Source organism: Galendromus occidentalis, unplaced genomic scaffold, assembly GCF_000255335.2.
Source record: "Galendromus occidentalis unplaced genomic scaffold, Mocc_1.1 scf7180000077442, whole genome shotgun sequence".
Taxonomy (NCBI): Eukaryota; Metazoa; Arthropoda; class Arachnida; order Mesostigmata; family Phytoseiidae; genus Galendromus; species Galendromus occidentalis.
In genome coordinates this window covers 593,636-611,419 of record NW_003805430.1, presented here as the reverse complement: position 1 = coordinate 611,419, position 17,784 = coordinate 593,636, and the positions used below count along the sequence as shown (strand labels likewise).

General features: G+C 51.3%; 3 protein-coding genes across 3 annotated transcripts; 1 reads left to right on the top strand and 2 right to left on the bottom strand.

Moving 5' to 3' along the window:
- Positions 1 to 4,403: 4,403 nt before the first annotated feature.
- On the bottom strand, positions 4,404 to 7,797 carry LOC100900307 (aurora kinase A-A). Its single transcript, XM_003743270.2, is given in 9 exon segments — positions 4,404 to 5,243; positions 5,388 to 5,497; positions 5,500 to 5,601; positions 5,707 to 5,816; positions 6,005 to 6,108; positions 6,216 to 6,356; positions 6,459 to 6,606; positions 6,729 to 6,813; positions 7,671 to 7,797. Coding segments are annotated over 9 exon segments (939 nt in total). The 5' UTR covers positions 7,690 to 7,797; the 3' UTR covers positions 4,404 to 5,123.
- Positions 7,798 to 8,097: 300 nt separating this feature from the next.
- Positions 8,098 to 12,357, top strand: Rab1 (RAS oncogene family member Rab1). The gene is made up of 4 exons (XM_003743272.2): positions 8,098 to 8,284; positions 9,924 to 10,044; positions 10,249 to 10,500; positions 11,031 to 12,357. The coding sequence occupies exons 1-4, from the start codon at positions 8,262 to 8,264 to the stop codon at positions 11,256 to 11,258; spliced, it is 624 nt and encodes a 207-aa protein (XP_003743320.1). The 5' UTR covers positions 8,098 to 8,261; the 3' UTR covers positions 11,259 to 12,357.
- Positions 12,358 to 13,522: 1,165 nt separating this feature from the next.
- On the bottom strand, positions 13,523 to 16,286 carry RabX6 (RAS oncogene family member RabX6). The gene is made up of 6 exons (XM_003743271.1): positions 16,103 to 16,286; positions 15,032 to 15,172; positions 14,792 to 14,941; positions 14,487 to 14,693; positions 14,196 to 14,381; positions 13,523 to 14,035 (listed from the first exon to the last, which is right to left on the bottom strand). Exons 2-6 carry the CDS (start codon positions 15,059 to 15,061, stop codon positions 13,988 to 13,990), a joined length of 621 nt encoding a protein of 206 aa, XP_003743319.1. The 5' UTR covers positions 15,062 to 15,172; positions 16,103 to 16,286; the 3' UTR covers positions 13,523 to 13,987.
- Between the last annotated feature and the right edge of the window lie 1,498 nt (positions 16,287 to 17,784).

Below are 17,784 nucleotides of genomic sequence, written 5' to 3'. Positions count from 1 at the left end.
CTCTGGGCGCCGAGGGGAAAATCGAATCTGCATAACCATCCCGAAGAGAAACAACGAGGGAGGAAAACGGGACACCCTACGGAGGGCATCCACCATGGGATTACGGGAGGTGGCCGATTGTCGATCTACTGAATGGCCACGAGATGCCAGCCTCCGACACAGCGGCTCGGATTCAATCTCTCAGATACTTGCAGCTGAACTGGACTCCAGAGAGCCCCTAGTTTGGGAACCCCGAGGAGACCTGGAACTCCGAGCATGTAGAACCCGACCTCGATCCAGCAAGCAAGCGATCCGATTTACCTCTGGTAGGTTTACGCTCGAGATGCGGGAAATCGAGCTTCGCTGTTGGGGGAGCATGATCTCCGACCGTCCGGGGATCGAAAGTTCAACTGTTCAGCTCCCGGACGAAGCGGTTCGATCGCCGTCAATGGCATGAATGTCCGAACGGTCGAATCCTGCGTGAATTCCCTCGGATATCCCTTATCGTGGACATTTGAAAGCTTACATCTTACAGCAATTCATGCTGACAAAGACCACATCGGGGAGTATGGAATTCGACATGAGCGAACGAACCTCGAGCGAGTCCTGAATGCCTTGCTGATAGGTTCGATTGATGTCGTCTCAAGACGCGGGCGACTGATACAAACCAAGTGAGCGACTGATACAAACCAAGCGTCATTCTTCCCCGCATGTCCTTCAGAGCCCTTCGGTCTGGTACGTGAAGCTCGCCGTTCGGGAGAGGCGGCGCTACGTCCAGCTGAAGGACGATCGGAGATGTCCAGGTCAAGGAGATCGGTACTGCCGAGGGTATCTCGGTCGCGGACTTGACAACTGTCTGAACTTGAGCTAACCCAGCTGATCGCGTATGATAGAGAGAGGGAGAGACCTCGTTCCACAACTTCTACTTCTCCCCGGAAAAATCATCATTCAGAGAGAGGAGCTTCGTCAGCTCGGTATTTCCCCTCGATCGTGGGTTCAAAGTCGCAACGCAGTTGCAGGGATCGCAACGAGAGATGATGATCTTGCCTCCGCGGACGACGCAATGATGGATTTGGGTGTAAACCCTTGACTGCCGTGATATCTCCGTCGAAAACTCTAAATCTATTACATCAGGACCCACTCGCTCTGCCGAACTCAGAGTGTCGGCGTCCAGCTCGGACGGGGGAGCACTGTCTGATTCCTGGGAATCGATACGGATACCAGGAAAATTCATTCCCGATTCTGGAGACTCGATCCGGAAAGCAACATCTCTAGCCGCTCATTCCTTCGGATGTTCATCCATCGTTGCATCGTAGGATCCGCGAGCTATTCGTCAGAGGAGCCCCGTCGAAGTCCTCGAGGGCTGATGGCGATCGTGAGCTGCTCCAAGTGGGGTCCGCTGACTCTTCTGCTCGAGGAGCGGATCGGGAATTGTCTGTCCCGATTGCTTAGTGCGCGGACGCTCTGCAAAACACAATCACTCCGACCTCGGAGCGAGTTCTGCTTGTGGATCATCTCATTCAGCGAAAGAGTGAGCGGGCCATCCCCTATGCAGGATGTTCGTCGCTGTGAGTTTTGTACGCAACCCTTGATGCCGGTCTCGGTGGAGGTGGCTACGGTGATGCTGCCGATGGTGGTGCTGATGATGGTGCTGCTCTATGGAGGATTCCTCGAAGCGCTCGGTCCGAGCTATTCGTCATATGCCTGAGATCCTTCCCCTCGGCATGCTCAGCTCTTCTTTCTCTCTTTCTATCGTTTCGGACGGCCGTCGACGAACTATGACACTCAGACTATGGCAGCGGGCGGGCGGGCGGTCGGTCGAGCAGGCGGTCCGGAGCCGAGCTCCCCCGTGAATTCAGGAATGGATCTTTGGTAGATGATGCTTCTCCGCAGCCGCTGCTGATTCGAGCTGTGCCGCCGAGACAGCCTGTTTATGGTGGAGTGGATTTTTCTTCTTGTTCGGCTCTCACACACATCGCTCTGGCACACATCTGGCTACCCTCTCCTCCATGTCTGAACCACGCAGCAAACAGCCTGACCGAACCATCCCTACCGACCTAACAAGAAACCCACCAAACGAGAACCCGCAAGAAATCCGACCGAGCAAACAGGCGAACCCCGCATGATGCTGCTCGAGGACCACTTTCAGGAATTGATATCGGCGGACTCGACGCCGGCATCGACATTTGATGAGATTCATTCCGGATCCTCGGGAGTTTTCTGCTCGTGTTTTCGAAGACTCCCCGAAATCAATCGACTCCCTCCTCGCCGTGACTGTCCCTATGGACAGAGGCGAGACCACACTTTTGACGGATCAGTCGTCCCCGCGGATCCGGATTGGGATCCCTGATCGTGCTCTTCGAGCGGGTGGGGATCGCTCGGACTTTGTCTCACACGGCCCAGCAATGTTCACTGCCCTCGGTAGCGAGAACGGGGTCCGTCTCGATGACGTCGGATCATGTTGTCCTAGAGCTATCATGGCGATAATTCCGGACCGCATCACAGCCAGATTCGATTGACTTTCTTGAATTATGAGACGGTTATTTCGTCGAAGAATATCACAACGCCCTGGAGATTCTGAACTCTGTGCTCTCCGCATAGCAGGAGGGTGCCATCCCCGTGGAGAGCCCCCCGCTGCCGACGAGAAACCTGGGTCGTTGAAAGGCTCCCGAGCTCAGCTTGCAAGAGATCTTAATCTGCCGCTGATAATCTGACCCGGCATACCCTGGAAACTCGAGCTCATGATATTTGAGGCGTAGGAATGGGTTCTGTGAGAACGGCAACGCATCGGTTCCCGGGAGGAACCGCGCGATTTCTGTCAGACGACAGTAGAGGTTGAGATTGAGGACTCTAGATGACCCTGAGCCTCCTCTTGCAGGAGCAAGGCGTCTCTTGAGGGCCCTTATTCCCTTACGGAATACGTGTCGTCAGGTGGATGTTGATTGTTGGCATCAGGAGTCAAGTCTTTGGATGATCGTGGAGGTCAGCCTCAGGCTTCAACAGATGGGCTCACATAGGAGCATCCTCATATCGCGGAAGCCGCACCAGGGGAGAGGAGCTCGGACTTGTTGATCTCTGGGGCGACTATCGAGCTCAAAGTGAGCCGCGGAATGTACGAGGAACCTCTCGCAACTTCCTCGGATTTCTCTCATTCCCGCCGGTCGAAGAGCTTGCGCGTTTCCAGCACTTGAGCCGCGCAATCGACAATCCATTTTCGAGGACATTACTTTCGCGGACGCATCCGGAATGCCTGACCAGGTCCTGACAATGTGGCGGCGACAGGAGTCGAACCCGCGCTCCCCTCCGCCGTCGCAGCGTCTATTCATGGATTGAATGAAGACAACATAGAATTCATTCCAAGAGTTTCGGATTCTTAAAAACCTTTCACGGAGTTGATCGCACGTTTTGCACCTAGAGTGCGGGAGGCGTAGGGCCGCCCTCCACCCGTCGGTCATTTATGAAGGAGACCTCACTCTTTACGGAAAGAAGATGCTCCATCGACCGAAGCCGTTGGGCCATGCGGCAGTCCATGATCCAAGGATCAAGATTCAAGGCTGTGATCGAAGGAGTCTCCAGCTTTTCATGTCCCTTTCAATGAATGTAACGACCAAGGCCTGCTCCCCAAGTATGCATGAATGGGTCTAGGCTGAGACTACCAACAGCCCAAGATGATGAGAGCCTCGAATGGTGTAGGACAGCGGCTCCCGATCCTTTCTAGCACGGGACCTCCTCCGAAATCCTCGACTGTGCTCGGGACTCCTTGCGATGTCATTCCGAGAGGACCAGTAGTTGGCTTGGCAAGACAATGATCCCTCTCCTTGCATTTCATTGCACAAGCCCTTTCAGTATGGAGGGAAAGTCCGACGCGGTTTTTCTGGTAAATTTTCTTGCAAGCTATATCGAATGTATTCTTGCATAGGATCACAACTTGACCTATTCTCACCGATAACCGGAACCCCCGAGATAATACACGACATCGAGGAGTTTGCACGGAGCTCATTCGAGGAGCCCAGGAATTATATTTTCTAGCATCCGTCCATCAGTATGATCTGATGAACGGATGAACGGCACTGATTAACCATCGATTGCCATAAGCCTTGAAGTCTCGCGGGAATTAGGAACAGAGGAGCAGACGGCGAGGAGCGTCTTGATAAAGCAGGAAGACTTATCCCGGTACATGGAACAGATCAATTGATTGTTTGACGTGGGGGATCGCTAGGGTAAAATATCGGGTCGGTAGGGTCGAGAATCGAAGTGCCGTATCATTGTTCAGCACTTCCTCCAACAGCTGATTCAAGTGCAAACAGAGAAGACTGCTCCGGTCCACGGATCGCTCCTGACATTCGCCGGTTTTGGGCCAATTCTCGGAATTGCACGCTCACGGTTTGCGGGAGACGGAATGAAACGTTCGCTGTATGAGTTCTTCCGAATATGAACTTTTTATTCGACTGGGGACTGACGATCTCTGCTGACACAAGGACCAAGCGAGAAAAAAAGCCCGAATCCGACAGCGGGTTCCATCTCCAGATGGAGACCTTTATCGAAGTTGGTTGCGGCGATTGGAGATGACTTCCTCCATTCAAGGCGCTCGGTCGAAAGGGAAATTCATCTCAAGTTCACGGGAGATGCGGTTCATGTTCATCAATCGAATGCGGGGAGATCCAGCATTCGCAACTCATCTATAATACAGCAATACTAGGCTCGAACTAACAAAGAAGCTTCCACAAAAGAAGGCTCCGTCATGCGGAATAGTCCTTCGACTGTCTGTACACCAAGACAGAAGAAATGACGCACTCTATATCCTTTCATCGGAGCGGGAATATCTCCACAAGGCTTCGAATGGGATGATTCACCGTGCGGTGGGAATTGTTTGGACGACGAACATCGGTGAAATACTACGGCAGATGGTATCCCACGGGTCACGGAAGATGGAAGAATTATTTCAGGAAGGATGTCTCTCTCAGAATCATATTTTCAAGTGGAGCTCTAGGAATGGGACCCGATTTCTTCGGGAACCTCGACCATCCTCCGATCAGATTCTATGAAACCTGTAGCGATATCTCGTTCTTAGACGCGTCCCACATATACTCAGAAATTGTTCTAAAATGCCAAGATCACAGGCTTCGCGGTATGGCAGATGAGCTTCAAATCGAAGATCCCAGGTCAGAGTTCGAGCTATTTTCTTCCGGAGCGTGGCGTTCCAGCCAAGGATGGTGCGACATTTGATCGAGAGTCGGTCGCATCGCAGGATCCACGGAGCACAGCTGCAAGGAAGCTCTTTTAAGATTTGCGTGAAAAGCGCGGCTGGATCGCCGATCTCGGCGGGGAGACGCTTTGTGATTCCCGACTCGTGCTGGCGCATCCAGTTGGTCGAATGAGCGCCTACGGGACCCTCCCGCAAAGCTAACCTGACGGATGAGATCTCTGGCATCGGAATTCACGTAGGCAGGGAAGTTCAATGTTCCTCTGGTTATTGCTTGGAAGGTGAGTTTGTCAGTACTTTGCTTGAAAGGGGGGCGCCAGTCAAGAGCTCGAAGAGCAAAACTCCGAGACACCACAGATCAACCCTGTTATCGTATTTCGCATTCGCGATCATTTCCGGGGGGAGATAGTCGACAGTACCTGCAAGTCCCGAGGACAGCTTCACAGGATCGTTCCGGATTTGGATGGCTCAATCATTAGGGAGGGAAATATCGATTCATTCCGCATAGATTTTACTGAACTTACCGCAAAGTGTCGTTCTCGCTGACGACGGTGCGTGAACGCTCCAACCGAAATCCGCTATTTTTATTTGATCCCCGTCGACAGATAGCAGGAGATTTTCTGGTTTGATGTCCCTGAGGAGACAACGCGGTCGAGCTCAGTGAACAAAGAACTCCGTTAAGATTGAGAAGCAACCCCATGGGGACAGGGGCGTACCAAGATTCTTTCCCAGGAGGGGGGGAGTCCCCTCCTAGGAACACTACTGCATGGGAACCCTCCCCTGTAGGTAAGAGCAATATCGGTTCGTATCGCTCGCGCATACCTATGAATGACGCCTTTCGAATGAAGGTATTGCAGAGCGCTAGCAATCTGTCGCATATATCGCGCTGCCGTGGCATCGTCGAAACGACCAGCGCTTTTGAGTTTCTGGAATCAATGAAAACCTCGGTGAAGAAAATACCGTTACTTGTTCCCGAGCCTCAGAGAGTCCCGAAGGGGTGTTCGATGAGGACAACCAGGCTCTCAACTCGCACCTTGAAAAGTTCACCTCCTGGAGCGTACTCCAAGATCAAGTAGACTCGCTTCTCATCGTGGAAGTACCCGAATAGCCGGAGGATATTTTTGTGCCGTAGGTGGGATTGAATTTCAATCTCGCGCCTAACTTGGTGAACGACCTGAAAGGATTCATCATGGGGAGTGAATAGGAGAGATCTGAATACCAGGATGTTTATCTTTAATTGACACAATAATTCGAAATAAAAGACAGGGAAATGTACCTCAGCCGCCTGGAGTTGTTCTTTGAAAAGAACTTTCAACGCAACGATGAATTTCGATTTCCTCTCTCGAGCAACATAAACTGACCCGAATTTCCCCTTGCCGAGAGCTCGTCCGATGTCGAAATCAGCGAGTTGCCACTTCATTTTACTGGAAACGAATACTTGGAAGATCATCTAGTCCGGAGGCGGGACAACAGAAAAGTCGGGAGCTTATTCCTGCCCGTATCCGCAGAGGGCCACAGAGGACACCTGAAAGCGGTGGTCGCTTACCCTGATGATTTGCTCGCTTTTTCATCTTTCGTCATGATGTTAGCGACAGCGGAGGAATTTTCAGACCGCGCGGAATTCGTCGGACCTGAAAATTGTTAAGATTCAAGGACTTTCGACGGGAAATTCGGTGATTTCCGCAAGATCGATCATCTTGTACTACATCGATTACGTTCTCGACAGAATTTCTCCATCAGAGAGCGTATGACTCGACGGAGGCTCAAAAAGTTCCGGCCCGACGGAGAACTCTGGGGTCAGGCTCGTAAGGATTCCTCACTGGCCATTTGCTCTTCGGAGCTTGGGGGAAAAACTGTCGAGCGGTTTCCTCGTCCAGGCTTCATCGGGGGAGACCCGGTCGATGCTCCTGTGGGATGCGACGGTGGAAAACTCGCGGTCCATCCCTCTCCGAGCTCAGACCTCTGCGAGAATTTCAAACCCTTGATATTCCGATGCATAGTTCATTTCGAGCCATAAGGGTATCTGAATTCCCGCAGAACGATCTGTCTGACCCAACGCTCTGTCTGACGTTGAAGGACCTACATGATTTAATACGCTCTGCGAATTCCTTCCGCGATGAAAGGAATGAAGCATACTGGGGCGGGGAATAAATGAAGAGCAAACTAATGAATAAGAAGACCAACGATGGAAAAGATCGCAAGGTCTCAGCGATGACACCGTACACATCGTTCCGAATCAAGCGGAACTCAGCCCTCTATAGGATTTTGCAACAATAGCTCATACATGACTCGAGCTGTGAGTGCCCAGATTTGAGCGCCGGCGTCCATTTGACGCGCATTACTGTCTTAATTTCATGATATGATCTCCGCAACGAGCACGTCAGTGAAACGTTCGGAGTCGAACACAAAAAATTCCTAACGACTCTTTCGAGCTCGCTCGAGCTCGATCTCGCACTTTGAAACTCGTCTCCTCGACGGAACGACTCACCTGGACCCCTGTTCTCCATTGATGTTTCAATTTAATCGCTCTTCGACCAAAGTTCTCGTGGGAAGTCAAAATCAAGCTCTGAGTATATATGCTGCGTGAGTGTTTTCCGGCAAACAAGATTTAAATCGATGCCGGAAACCAAGCAGACGACATGGTATCTCAGGCACGGAGACCCCCCGATAGGAGTTCCGCGAGGGTTCACGACTAGGAGCGTCTCAGTCCCTCGCTGCGGAACTCTGGAACCACTGACGATCGGAGCGTCTGAAAGTGAGGGACTGACAATCAACTTCGTCGGCTTTATATTATTCTCTGCTGCTGTCGAAGCTCCATATACAGAATGAGTGTGTTAGAATGAGATTCGAATAAGCGCGCCTCGAGAACGAAGTGAAACGTAGCGTGGCCCGGAGAGGGCGAAACCATCAAAATCATCAGCGCTCAGTTGGCAGGAAGAATCATCATTAGTCAGGGATCACACAGCAGCATCAGCAGCAAAGAGAACTCCCCTCAGCAGCAGTAAAGAGCCATCGACCAGCAAGAGACGAACGTTTGAATCTTTCCGATTCGATCACATTGGTTTAAAGTAGTTCAACAATGGCCACCATGAATCCCGAATAGTAAGTGTGCAGAGTTCCTTCACGAATTGACGGTGCGAAACGATTTCGGCCAACTTGTGTGTGTGTCGCCGTAGCAGCAGCGAACGGGCTTAGTCAGAAGCTGCTTCAGATGATGACGTCGTGTCACAGTTGCCAACCAAGAGTTCGCAAATTTCGCTGCAATTCTCAGCTAGCGCTCAATCTGGAGCTACGTTTCGTACGTGACGGCTCTCGGGTTGATGTTGTTGCCTAATGTACTGAGCAGCTCCACCTAGGTGGTACGCATTCGACCCGGAATTCTATCAACAACGTATATCATCTGCTGTCTCTGGTTTGCTGGCGGTTCTTCGACTAATTGAATGGCTGGACCGCTCACTGGCAGCGGGCTAGAGAGAGAAATATTTGCGATGCGTCTTCAGCCTTGCTTCGTCCGTCTACTTGTTGAGTTAAGGGACGGACTCACTGTCAGTGGTGTGAGGAGCTGATGGTCGAGAAAATCTCCGTCAGGCGCTCGAGTAGTCATCGCTTCCATATTTTCCGTCGCTGATCCAGTCCACAGTCCTTATCAGCTCTCTGTGTTTTTCCAGAAGAGGAAAATTACGGGGCGTCGATAAGGTCGGACCCTGTGATTTCAGTTCTCCTTTGACAATCGTTCTGTCCTGGGCCGCAGGATAACGCCGTTGAACAATCTGATGCTGTACAATACTCCGCGACATCTCGGATTGAGATCGCTCTTGTCGAGTTCTCGATGCATCATCAGCGAGAGTCTGGAGTTTCCGCTTGGATAACGTTTTTCTCGGACGATTCCCAAAACTTCAGAAACGGGAACCCCCTTTTACGAGGAGAGGTTCATTTTTTGATTAGAAAGTGTGCTCGAAACCATCCGGGTCCATCACTCCGAGAGCTCGATCTCCGAATGGGGGTCATTCGTTCGCTGAACCCCGGAAAGCATTATTTTGTATGAAAACCGTTCTCAGATCCTTCGTGGAATCCTGAACGCTGATGAAAGGGGTGAGCTCTTTCGGCTAGCCCCGATTCAAGCTTGGCGTCGATTCGATCTTTGGTCGCTCAAGTTGATAGAACATTTGTTTAGCGAGCCAATCACTAACACAGCAGCGAACAGCTTCGCCTCAATTCCTCCGGTCTGATACCATAAAGGAAGTACTACGGACGGGAATTCGACGCGGCCGTTGTTTTAATTTGCGCTTGGGCTCCTCTCGACACAGAATTTACAGGCGGAGTCGCTTGATTAGAAACTCCGGCCGGCGCTTCCGAGCATCAAGGAGAATCAAGTATCTCCCGTGGCGAAAACGCATCGAAACCTTCGGAATGGAGAAAGTTCATTCCTTCAAAGTCTTATGATCTCGCTGCTCTCGGAGAGTCGGCTAATCCCGGAGATGGGTGTCAGCAGTTCGAAGAATTGACCGGACGTCAAGAACTTGATCCCTTTCGCGTGAAAATCGTGCCTCATCTACGCCCAGTACGAACAAATGCTCAAGACTGGGCTTAATCGACTGTATCACGTGATCTCGCTGAAAGTCGTTCTTTACGTCGTCTTGAGCTGTCGCCACTCCATTCTAGTATTCTCTCTGGTTCTTCAGGCTGAGGGCTCACCTCGATGTGCAAGACGAAGTCTGACGATCGTATTCTCCCTTTCCAGCGATTACCTCTTCAAATTGCTCCTCATAGGAGATTCCGGAGTCGGGAAATCATGCCTGCTGTTGCGTTTCGCAGACGATACGTACACCGAGTCCTACATATCCACCATTGGAGTTGACTTTGTAAGTTGCGACACGGATTCTCTCCCTATGAGAAATTATTATCGAGGTGCTGCTCGGCGGAGCTCGTTCATCAGTTCGCATGCAGTGTCAAGGTGACGCTGGATGTCTGTAAACATATCAACTCTTATTTTCCCGCTCGAAACCCGCAAGCCCTTCCTACTGAGAACGGCGACATATGTCTGATCATCAAGTCTCTGTTTCCAGAAAATTCGAACAATCGAACTCGACGGCAAAGTGGTAAAGCTGCAGATATGGGACACTGCTGGCCAAGAACGCTTCAGGACGATCACCTCTTCGTACTATAGAGGAGCACATGGGATCATCGTTGCCTACGACGTGACGGACCAGGAGTCGTTTAACAATGTCAAGCAGTGGCTTCAAGAAATAGATCGTTACGCGTGTGAGAACGTAAACAAACTCCTGGTTGGAAACAAATGCGATCTGACCACCAAAAAGGTTTGTGTTGCATTCGATTCCAGTTTAGCTTGCCGACCTCGAAATCGCGGAGGGGGACTCTGTTTTTCCGGAGACCAGCGGGACATATCCGCTCCTCTCTGACAGGATCGATTCTGGCTCATCCTGTCGGAGATTTAGATCAGACATCGTCTCGATCAGTACGGTGACTGGCTTCTATGTATGACAGTACCACCGCTCGAGCAAATCCATCACGAAGAGGGATTATGGAACCGACACGGTGGCACTAGCTGACAACTAAGACGCTTTGGGCGTCGCGCCTCTTAACCCCATAGGGGTGCTGCGTATCTTCAAGATCAGAGAGTCATCATGCCGGGTAGAAGCCACGCACTCAGCTCCGAGCTGCGTATTTTTGGGAATCCATTTTCCTCACTCACCAGTCTTTGGAATACATTGTCAGAACCGTTCCTCCCCCGATTTGAGTCAAGCAGAGAACATGCGCATTCGAGCCCAAGCCCGAGGAGAACATGCCAGGGGACAACTCATCGATGGCTGGATTTTGTACATTCCAGGTTGTAGATCATTCGACCGCTGCTGAGTTTGCGAAACAGCTCGACATTCCTTTCTTAGAGACTTCAGCCAAGGACTCGACGAACGTCGAACAGGCTTTCAAGAAAATGGCCGAAGACATCATGGCGCGTATGGGCCCTGCTGGAGGAGAGCAGATCAAATCCCAAGGAGAAGGAAAAATCAACCCGTCCAGGCCCGTCGAACCCAACAAAGGCAGCGGCTGCTGCTAAACTCACTCGGGAATCGGCATGGAGATAATTACTATTTTGGGGAGTTTCTCTGGACTGGCACTGGAGTTTTCCGCGGTCGGCACCGAGTGCAGGAACGGACGAGCATAGAAGAGAGCAAGCAGGCACCCAGCGGGAGTGGCGACCGGGGTTTTATTAAGAAGAAGATGATGATGATTCGGGGATGTGGAATGAGTCCGGAAGGTGTTGAGAAAATGAGGAGACAACTACAGTAACAGCGAGTGTAGTACCAAGCATTACTTGAAAAGAAAAAAAACATCAAATAACATCAAGAGCAGCAGCAACATCGAAACACCTACGAACCACATGAACAGGGAGGACAGATGCGGAAGGAAGTAAACGAGGCGAAAATAAATCCACACAGTCTAAGTTATACACAATTTTCCAACGGTGAGTTTTCAATCGGGGTTCACACTCCAAAGCCCGAGCAGGCGAGTGAAGGATCGAGGAACGAGCGAAACATTTCCGAATCCGGAGAGCGCCAAGTCGCTCAAAACGTACAACCAAAGGCCGATAGGATTGTGGAGAGCGCATGATGGAGCGTTTGTCTTGCGGAGCAATGATATACAGGAAAGATTTCGACGTACGTCTCCTCACCGTCGGACTCTAGATACCCAGCACGGCGAATGTCGCAGCGTTCCTCGTGTAGGTCGCACCGACTCAAGGTTGAGCACACCACAGAACTTCGCCAAAGTATGTACCTACGTCAGGCTCCTTGCAACAGCAACAACGTCGTCCACGGATTCGGTGGAAGCAACCAGCGACTCGGTATGACTTCTGTGAATGTTAGCGTTTCGGTAGTTGAGATCGCGAGTGCACTTGAGCCTTATCAGTTCTGTGTCATTGGTTCGGTTGGCTGTACATGTTCTCTCTTCATCGAAATTACTCTGTGTTATTGATTCGTACCGAACATCAACATGGACTGGAGGTTTGTTCCTCTAGCGCGAAATCCATTTTGTCTGCTGGTGGTGATCAAGATCAAATGTTACTATGCTTAGATACGACTATTAGGAATACGATTACTACATTCAACAGAAAACAAGAAATAAATACATACACACTCAAATGCTATATAAAAAAATGATGGACGAGGAATATTGTGTCTGTCTCCATGTTCCGCTGTACGGATAGGGAACCGTACTTAGATATAATATGAGTATATAGGGACTTTCGCAATACGCGACTCCTAGGAGTAAGACTGTCAATATAGGGCCACTTTACCTCAAAATTTGTTCTCAATCACGAACTTCGAAACTTCCCGACGGATCTATATTCTTGAATGCGTTGATCCCGCGAGCCGCACTCGGTATCTGAATTTCATTCCATTCTACCACCGGAGCTGGTCCGTGACGGTCTCCTTGGGCCCACTCAGCGGTACTGGGTGGCTCCCAGCAGTGATTCCCGTATCTACGGGTGCGAAACCTACGGAAGGGATTTATTGGCCCTGATCGCTACCGACTCTCAGGATGGGTATCCCAGACACATCATGTCGATGTAAAGGCATCATCAATGTTCTCTTTGAGATCTTTTGATGAGACGTTCCGCTCGTGGAACACGTAAAAGTAAGATCCCACGGAAAATAGCGCTTTCGCTGATAATGAATCTCGAGATCGCGAGTGACGGTGGAGTCCGGACGCTCCGCTCCACCTTTCTGAATGTTCTCGCCCCGGCAAGAAGCTAAGCTACCCAGGATCCTAGGCTCCATAACCAATTCAGAAGTTTCGACATGCCCCAAGTTCGGCATGGAACACTACCGACTCTTGGTTTCGTTTCGGAAGTCGTCGCAGGCCGAAGACGGTAGACCGCTGTTTCCTGCTGCCTCCGAATCATGATCGGAGGAAGATTCTCCCGCCACGACGAATTATCATCAATCCTGGAGATCAGCTTGCTAGTCCGAGAGAGGACAGTCCGGGTTGATTTCCTGCAGGACGGAGGGCGAGCAAGATTCCAAGTGAATCCTACGTCTTCCTACTCTATGTAGATAGACATCCGTATTTCTACCCGAGAACTTTATTTCAACGAGGGATTACCGGGACCAGTTGTTCGCATTTTTCCTGCCCCGATCACGAACCACGATGAACGTGCTGTGCTGATTTGACGAGTCTGTTCTTGAAACTCCCAGCAGAGCCTTGCTCGGATTGTGCTGTTCCACGCAGAAATCATGCGATGATCAGGAACCGAGCTGCGACGCTTCACAGGCTGTACATGTGGCTCCAGACGTGGCAGAATTATTCCACGAATGATAGAGTAAATGTTTTTTTATTTGATCATTCTTCGTATGTTACACGGTTAATGCAGCGTGAACTGGAGTCGTTCAAGATATTTCGGATCTACTTTTTTACAAGCCTCGTGAATCTCGTGTTCCCAGAGTCAACTCCCCGAGGTTTCGTTCCACGCTTTGATCTTCCAGACTATGGATTATGCTTATGAATTCAGCTCGAAAAGCATCTCGGAGCTCGGCGCCCTACTCAGTGGCACAGATTGAGGGAGGACGATCCATTCTCGAATCCTTCGAGAATATCCCGACCGAGGGATCACAGTCACCATGCTTTCTTGGCGATTCGACCTGTTTCCGAGCCTATCTGGGATGGAGAGAAAGGTGATTGGGAGATTCGGGCGTCCTGCACCAGCGCAGTTCGGAGATCTGCCGACTTCCTTGAGCTGTTTCCGAGCGCGGTTTCTCGTCAAGTATCGATGCTTATCCGCGTTTCTCAGCACAAACACACGTCATCGTCCGCCGCATTTGCCTCACGAGTCACCTGGGAATCGTCGGACAATAATTTTGAAACCCTTCCGTTTTCCTTGCGATTATGCGGGCATTATTCGAGCGCACCCATTCCACGTCGGCGCCGCCCCAACCTGTTCGGGAACTATATGATCGAGGGACAGATGTCTGGCAAAGGCGAGAAATAGTCTCACCTTGAAAGCGTCCCTGTAGAGAGCCTCATCGAGATCACGAACCCGTACTGTATGGACAAGATGTTTGGCGATATCTTCGAACATCTCCTCTACCCCTTCACCGGTCTTGCACGAAGTGCGATAAACACCGGACACCATGTTGTGGCACTGCTCACAGAAGGCTTCGATATCTGCTTCCGACACGAGCTGGAAAAAGTATGTAGCATGTCTTTTACTTGATCGTTTGGACCGGGGATTGCGTCTCCAAACGACGTCATTCCGCAGCAATGAATCGCACTCGCGGTTTCGTACCTGGGTGCTGGTGTCGATCTTGTTACCACACAGGAAAATTTTCGCGTTTTCGGCATAGCTCACTATATCGAGCAGATGCTGGGACAGAATGTTGAAAGAATCCGGTGAATCAAAGGAGAACACCAGGATCGCGGCTTCAGCGAACTTGTAGTACGAAGATGTTATGGATGCAACTCGCTCCATTCCACCGGTGTCCCAAAGTTGCAGCTGTAAGGGTTGAGATGAAGTTCACGAGGCAACCGATTCTTGGATGCGACATGGCCCGAGGCGGAAGCTCAACCTTGCAAGGCGAGATCCGAACCTACCTTTATTTCTCTACCTATGACTTTGTAGACTTTATCGTAGTGATCTAGTCCAAGAGTTGAGGCTCTATCCGAAGAGGCCACAAAGGTGTTCTGAGCGAACCTCCTGAACAGCGAGCTCTTCCCCACGCCGTATTCTCCGCAAAGAATCACCTAAAAACAGAGAGACGTTGCAAGTCTCCGGGACGACACTCCCTCACGATCCTCTCGGGAATCAGAAAGTCTCAGACCTCAGGTACTCACTTTCTGCTCGGGAATCCGCGTGCTGGCCATTTTGTTCTCTAACTCCGAACGGTCGATCCGGGTCTCGTCGCAAGACGCAATCACCGTCAGGTAATTTACTATATACAGCTAAAGCTATTCGACTCCGACGAGGGCGACGATCTGAAACAAACAGCATATCCGTGAGATGAGCCTCATTCGCATACAGACCATCGACGAACAATACGACGGATTCTACCGGGCATAGCCGCTGACAACCGCGAAAACCATGACGCGGCGATGGGGTCGAATCCATCCCATGACTCATCGACCTGTTCGTCGATGGATCGGCAGCAGGCTGCGGTGTTACGTATCCCCGTACAGCCCGAATCGGGATTCCGGTTGCAACGGTTCCCAGTGAGAACATGCTCGAGCCGTCGGAGTCGCGCAGGAATCGTCATCGATAAGTCGTAGGTTCTGTCATATCTCCAACGGAGATTCGCGCAGGAAAGCAATCGACTTCCCGTTCCGTGAGGACGGAACGCGAAGCGTAACACGGTACTTTCCAAGCAGTAGGTTTTCATAACACTTGGGAAGTATAACTCCGAAGAATTCTACCTTGGCGAGAGTCACAGCAATTTAGGTTCCCCTCTGTCGTGGTCATCTGTGACGGCGTAGAAACTTAAAGACGATTTCGACATTCAGCTCCAAGTCGGAGATCATTTCTCGTCGCCAGCGTCGTGCGGAAACGGCGCGACAGCTGACGGTAGAGGGCTCTCCGGACAGCTCCTCAACGTATTCGGTCGCGAATCGGATGAAGTTATAGGGGCTCGAATCTGAGCGTCTTCTCACTTAGACAGCGAGCGAAGCCGAGCCGAGAGCAGCGGAGCCTTGCACGCTGTTCTGGAACTCTGCCCATCACGCAGAAGTCGAAGTGCGCACCGATGCCAGTCGAGTCTCTGAGCACTGGCACGCAGAGCAGAACTCGGAGGGCTCTTTAACCTAACGACACATCCCCGAGTCGACCGAATTAAATCGAAGAAACGAATGTCTCTCTCTCGGAGCCACAGAGATTCTCTCTCGTGATCAAGTGATCAAGGAAAGCTCACCCACCTTTTTACTCGAGCTTCAGTGGGATTCTCTGGGAGCCATTGACGACGGCAGAATCATCCCGTTTGCTCTCGAAAGCTTTGTCTGCACGAATAGTTTCCGACCCAAAGTTGCATACTTGGAAACTCACAGATGGGAACTCCTAGTGAGAGTCCTCCATCGCAACACCAACAATAATATCAGGGTATAAGCATGAGGCGAGAGCAATCGACTGTCTGCCCCGTTCTCCTGACGGCGCCATTTTCAAATGACCTTTACATGAGGGCGATTGCGCGTCCGAGGAAAACATGGATTTCCGCCGAACCGGCGCGAGAAAACTCCGTCATGGATGCGTAGATGTCACCCGATCGGGTTAAATCGCGACTGCCAGCGAAAGATGCATCTAACGATGTGCCTTGACGAAGCTGATTCTGTACAATCGCCGTATGCGTCAGTCGAAGGAAGCGCCAGATCTTCAGGAATCACGGAACCTCGGAACCTATTTTGTCTCCAGCTGCCGAAAAAGTGCTCTTGACGCGCGGAGATCCTTCCTCCTGAGGGTCACATCTCAAGATTGTACGTCGTTTGGCATAGACTCTTGGATACCCACCTGCGAACTGCTCGACAAGTCAAGCCCGCAGCCTTGCGAAGAGACAGGGTCTAGACTCTAGACTCTAGAGTCTAGACTCTAGATAGGGGAATTACTCCCTTGAAATCGTCCGAAGCTCGACCGCGGATTCGTGGCATCAAAGGCTTTCATTGAAGATCCCTCGATCGCCCTCGAGTCGTTCTCGATTCCAGGAACACCCGCCGGCAATGAGTGTATGACTCCCGAAAAATAGAGGTCACGAGGTCTCAGAACTTCAGGGAGTGAACGACGGAAGGAATGTGGGGAATGGAGCATGCACGAGAGGGATATTGAAGATGGCATATAGATCGCTGATACCAAGAAGACCGATTCGTCCTCCGGGACCTGTTGTCCAATCCGAGATCCGGTAGCGAATATTAATTATTCTGCCGGGCTCAGTGGGCTCGGATCCGTATTTAATCCGTATTATTTCGAGGAGCCCTGATTCCCCCAGTCAGCTCCTTGGATGGATCGGCGCGGAAAGATTCTTCTACTTGAGAGCATCAATTAGGCGCCACTACATATTCCCCGGAATATCAGGAGTCCGAGACACGCGTCAGCGTGAGTCCGTGTTCTCGCGCCGCCTACCTGAGTACTCAGACGAGGTATCCGGCCTCGAGTAGGGAAAAATCCGTGAATGATCGGTGGCTGATCTTCGACCCAGGATCGCGACCGCGAGCCGAATCAGAGTGAGCCTCGAGTCGTCATTCGCACCGCTGTTTCAGGAGGTCCCCTCGATCCGGAGATCCTGTCTCCCGACGGAACACAGACGACTTTTGCCCTCGATGTCTATCAAGACATACAATCGGAAACTACCGACGCGACGTGATTGGCGAAGGATGAGGCCAGACCTCGTATGGTGAATGCCAGTTCGCGGAGAGATGGGAGTTTGGAGAGAAGGGCGTGTGCGTAGAGCACCGTTTCTTCACAATCTCCAGATACCTGCCCGCACCCCACCGGAAGAGTCTCCCCGGCCCGCGGGGGCGTGGCCCCGCAGTTTGAGAGGTCCTGCGTCAAGGGGTATTGACGATCTCGACGAGTCGCCTCGCTAGAATCATAGCCAGTCAATAATCATGGC

What these genes read in the sequence shown, in the direction of transcription:
- Rab1 (XM_003743272.2), top strand. Translation starts at nt 8,262, where the DNA reads ATGGCCACCATGAATCCCGAATA. An exon ending in CCACCATTGGAGTTGACTTT is followed by an intron (nt 10,045 to 10,248) that starts GTAAGTTGCGAC and finishes CTCTGTTTCCAG; the next exon opens with AAAATTCGAACAATCGAACT. An exon ending in GCGATCTGACCACCAAAAAG is followed by an intron (nt 10,501 to 11,030) that starts GTTTGTGTTGCA and finishes TGTACATTCCAG; the next exon opens with GTTGTAGATCATTCGACCGC.
- RabX6 (XM_003743271.1), bottom strand. Translation starts at nt 15,061, where the DNA reads ATGGCCAGCACGCGGATTCCCGAGCAGAAA. An exon ending in TCATAGGTAGAGAAATAAAG is followed by an intron (nt 14,694 to 14,791) that starts GTAGGTTCGGAT and finishes CAACCCTTACAG; the next exon opens with CTGCAACTTTGGGACACCGG. An exon ending in TCTACAGGGACGCTTTCAAG is followed by an intron (nt 14,036 to 14,195) that starts GTGAGACTATTT and finishes GACGATTCCCAG; the next exon opens with GTGACTCGTGAGGCAAATGC.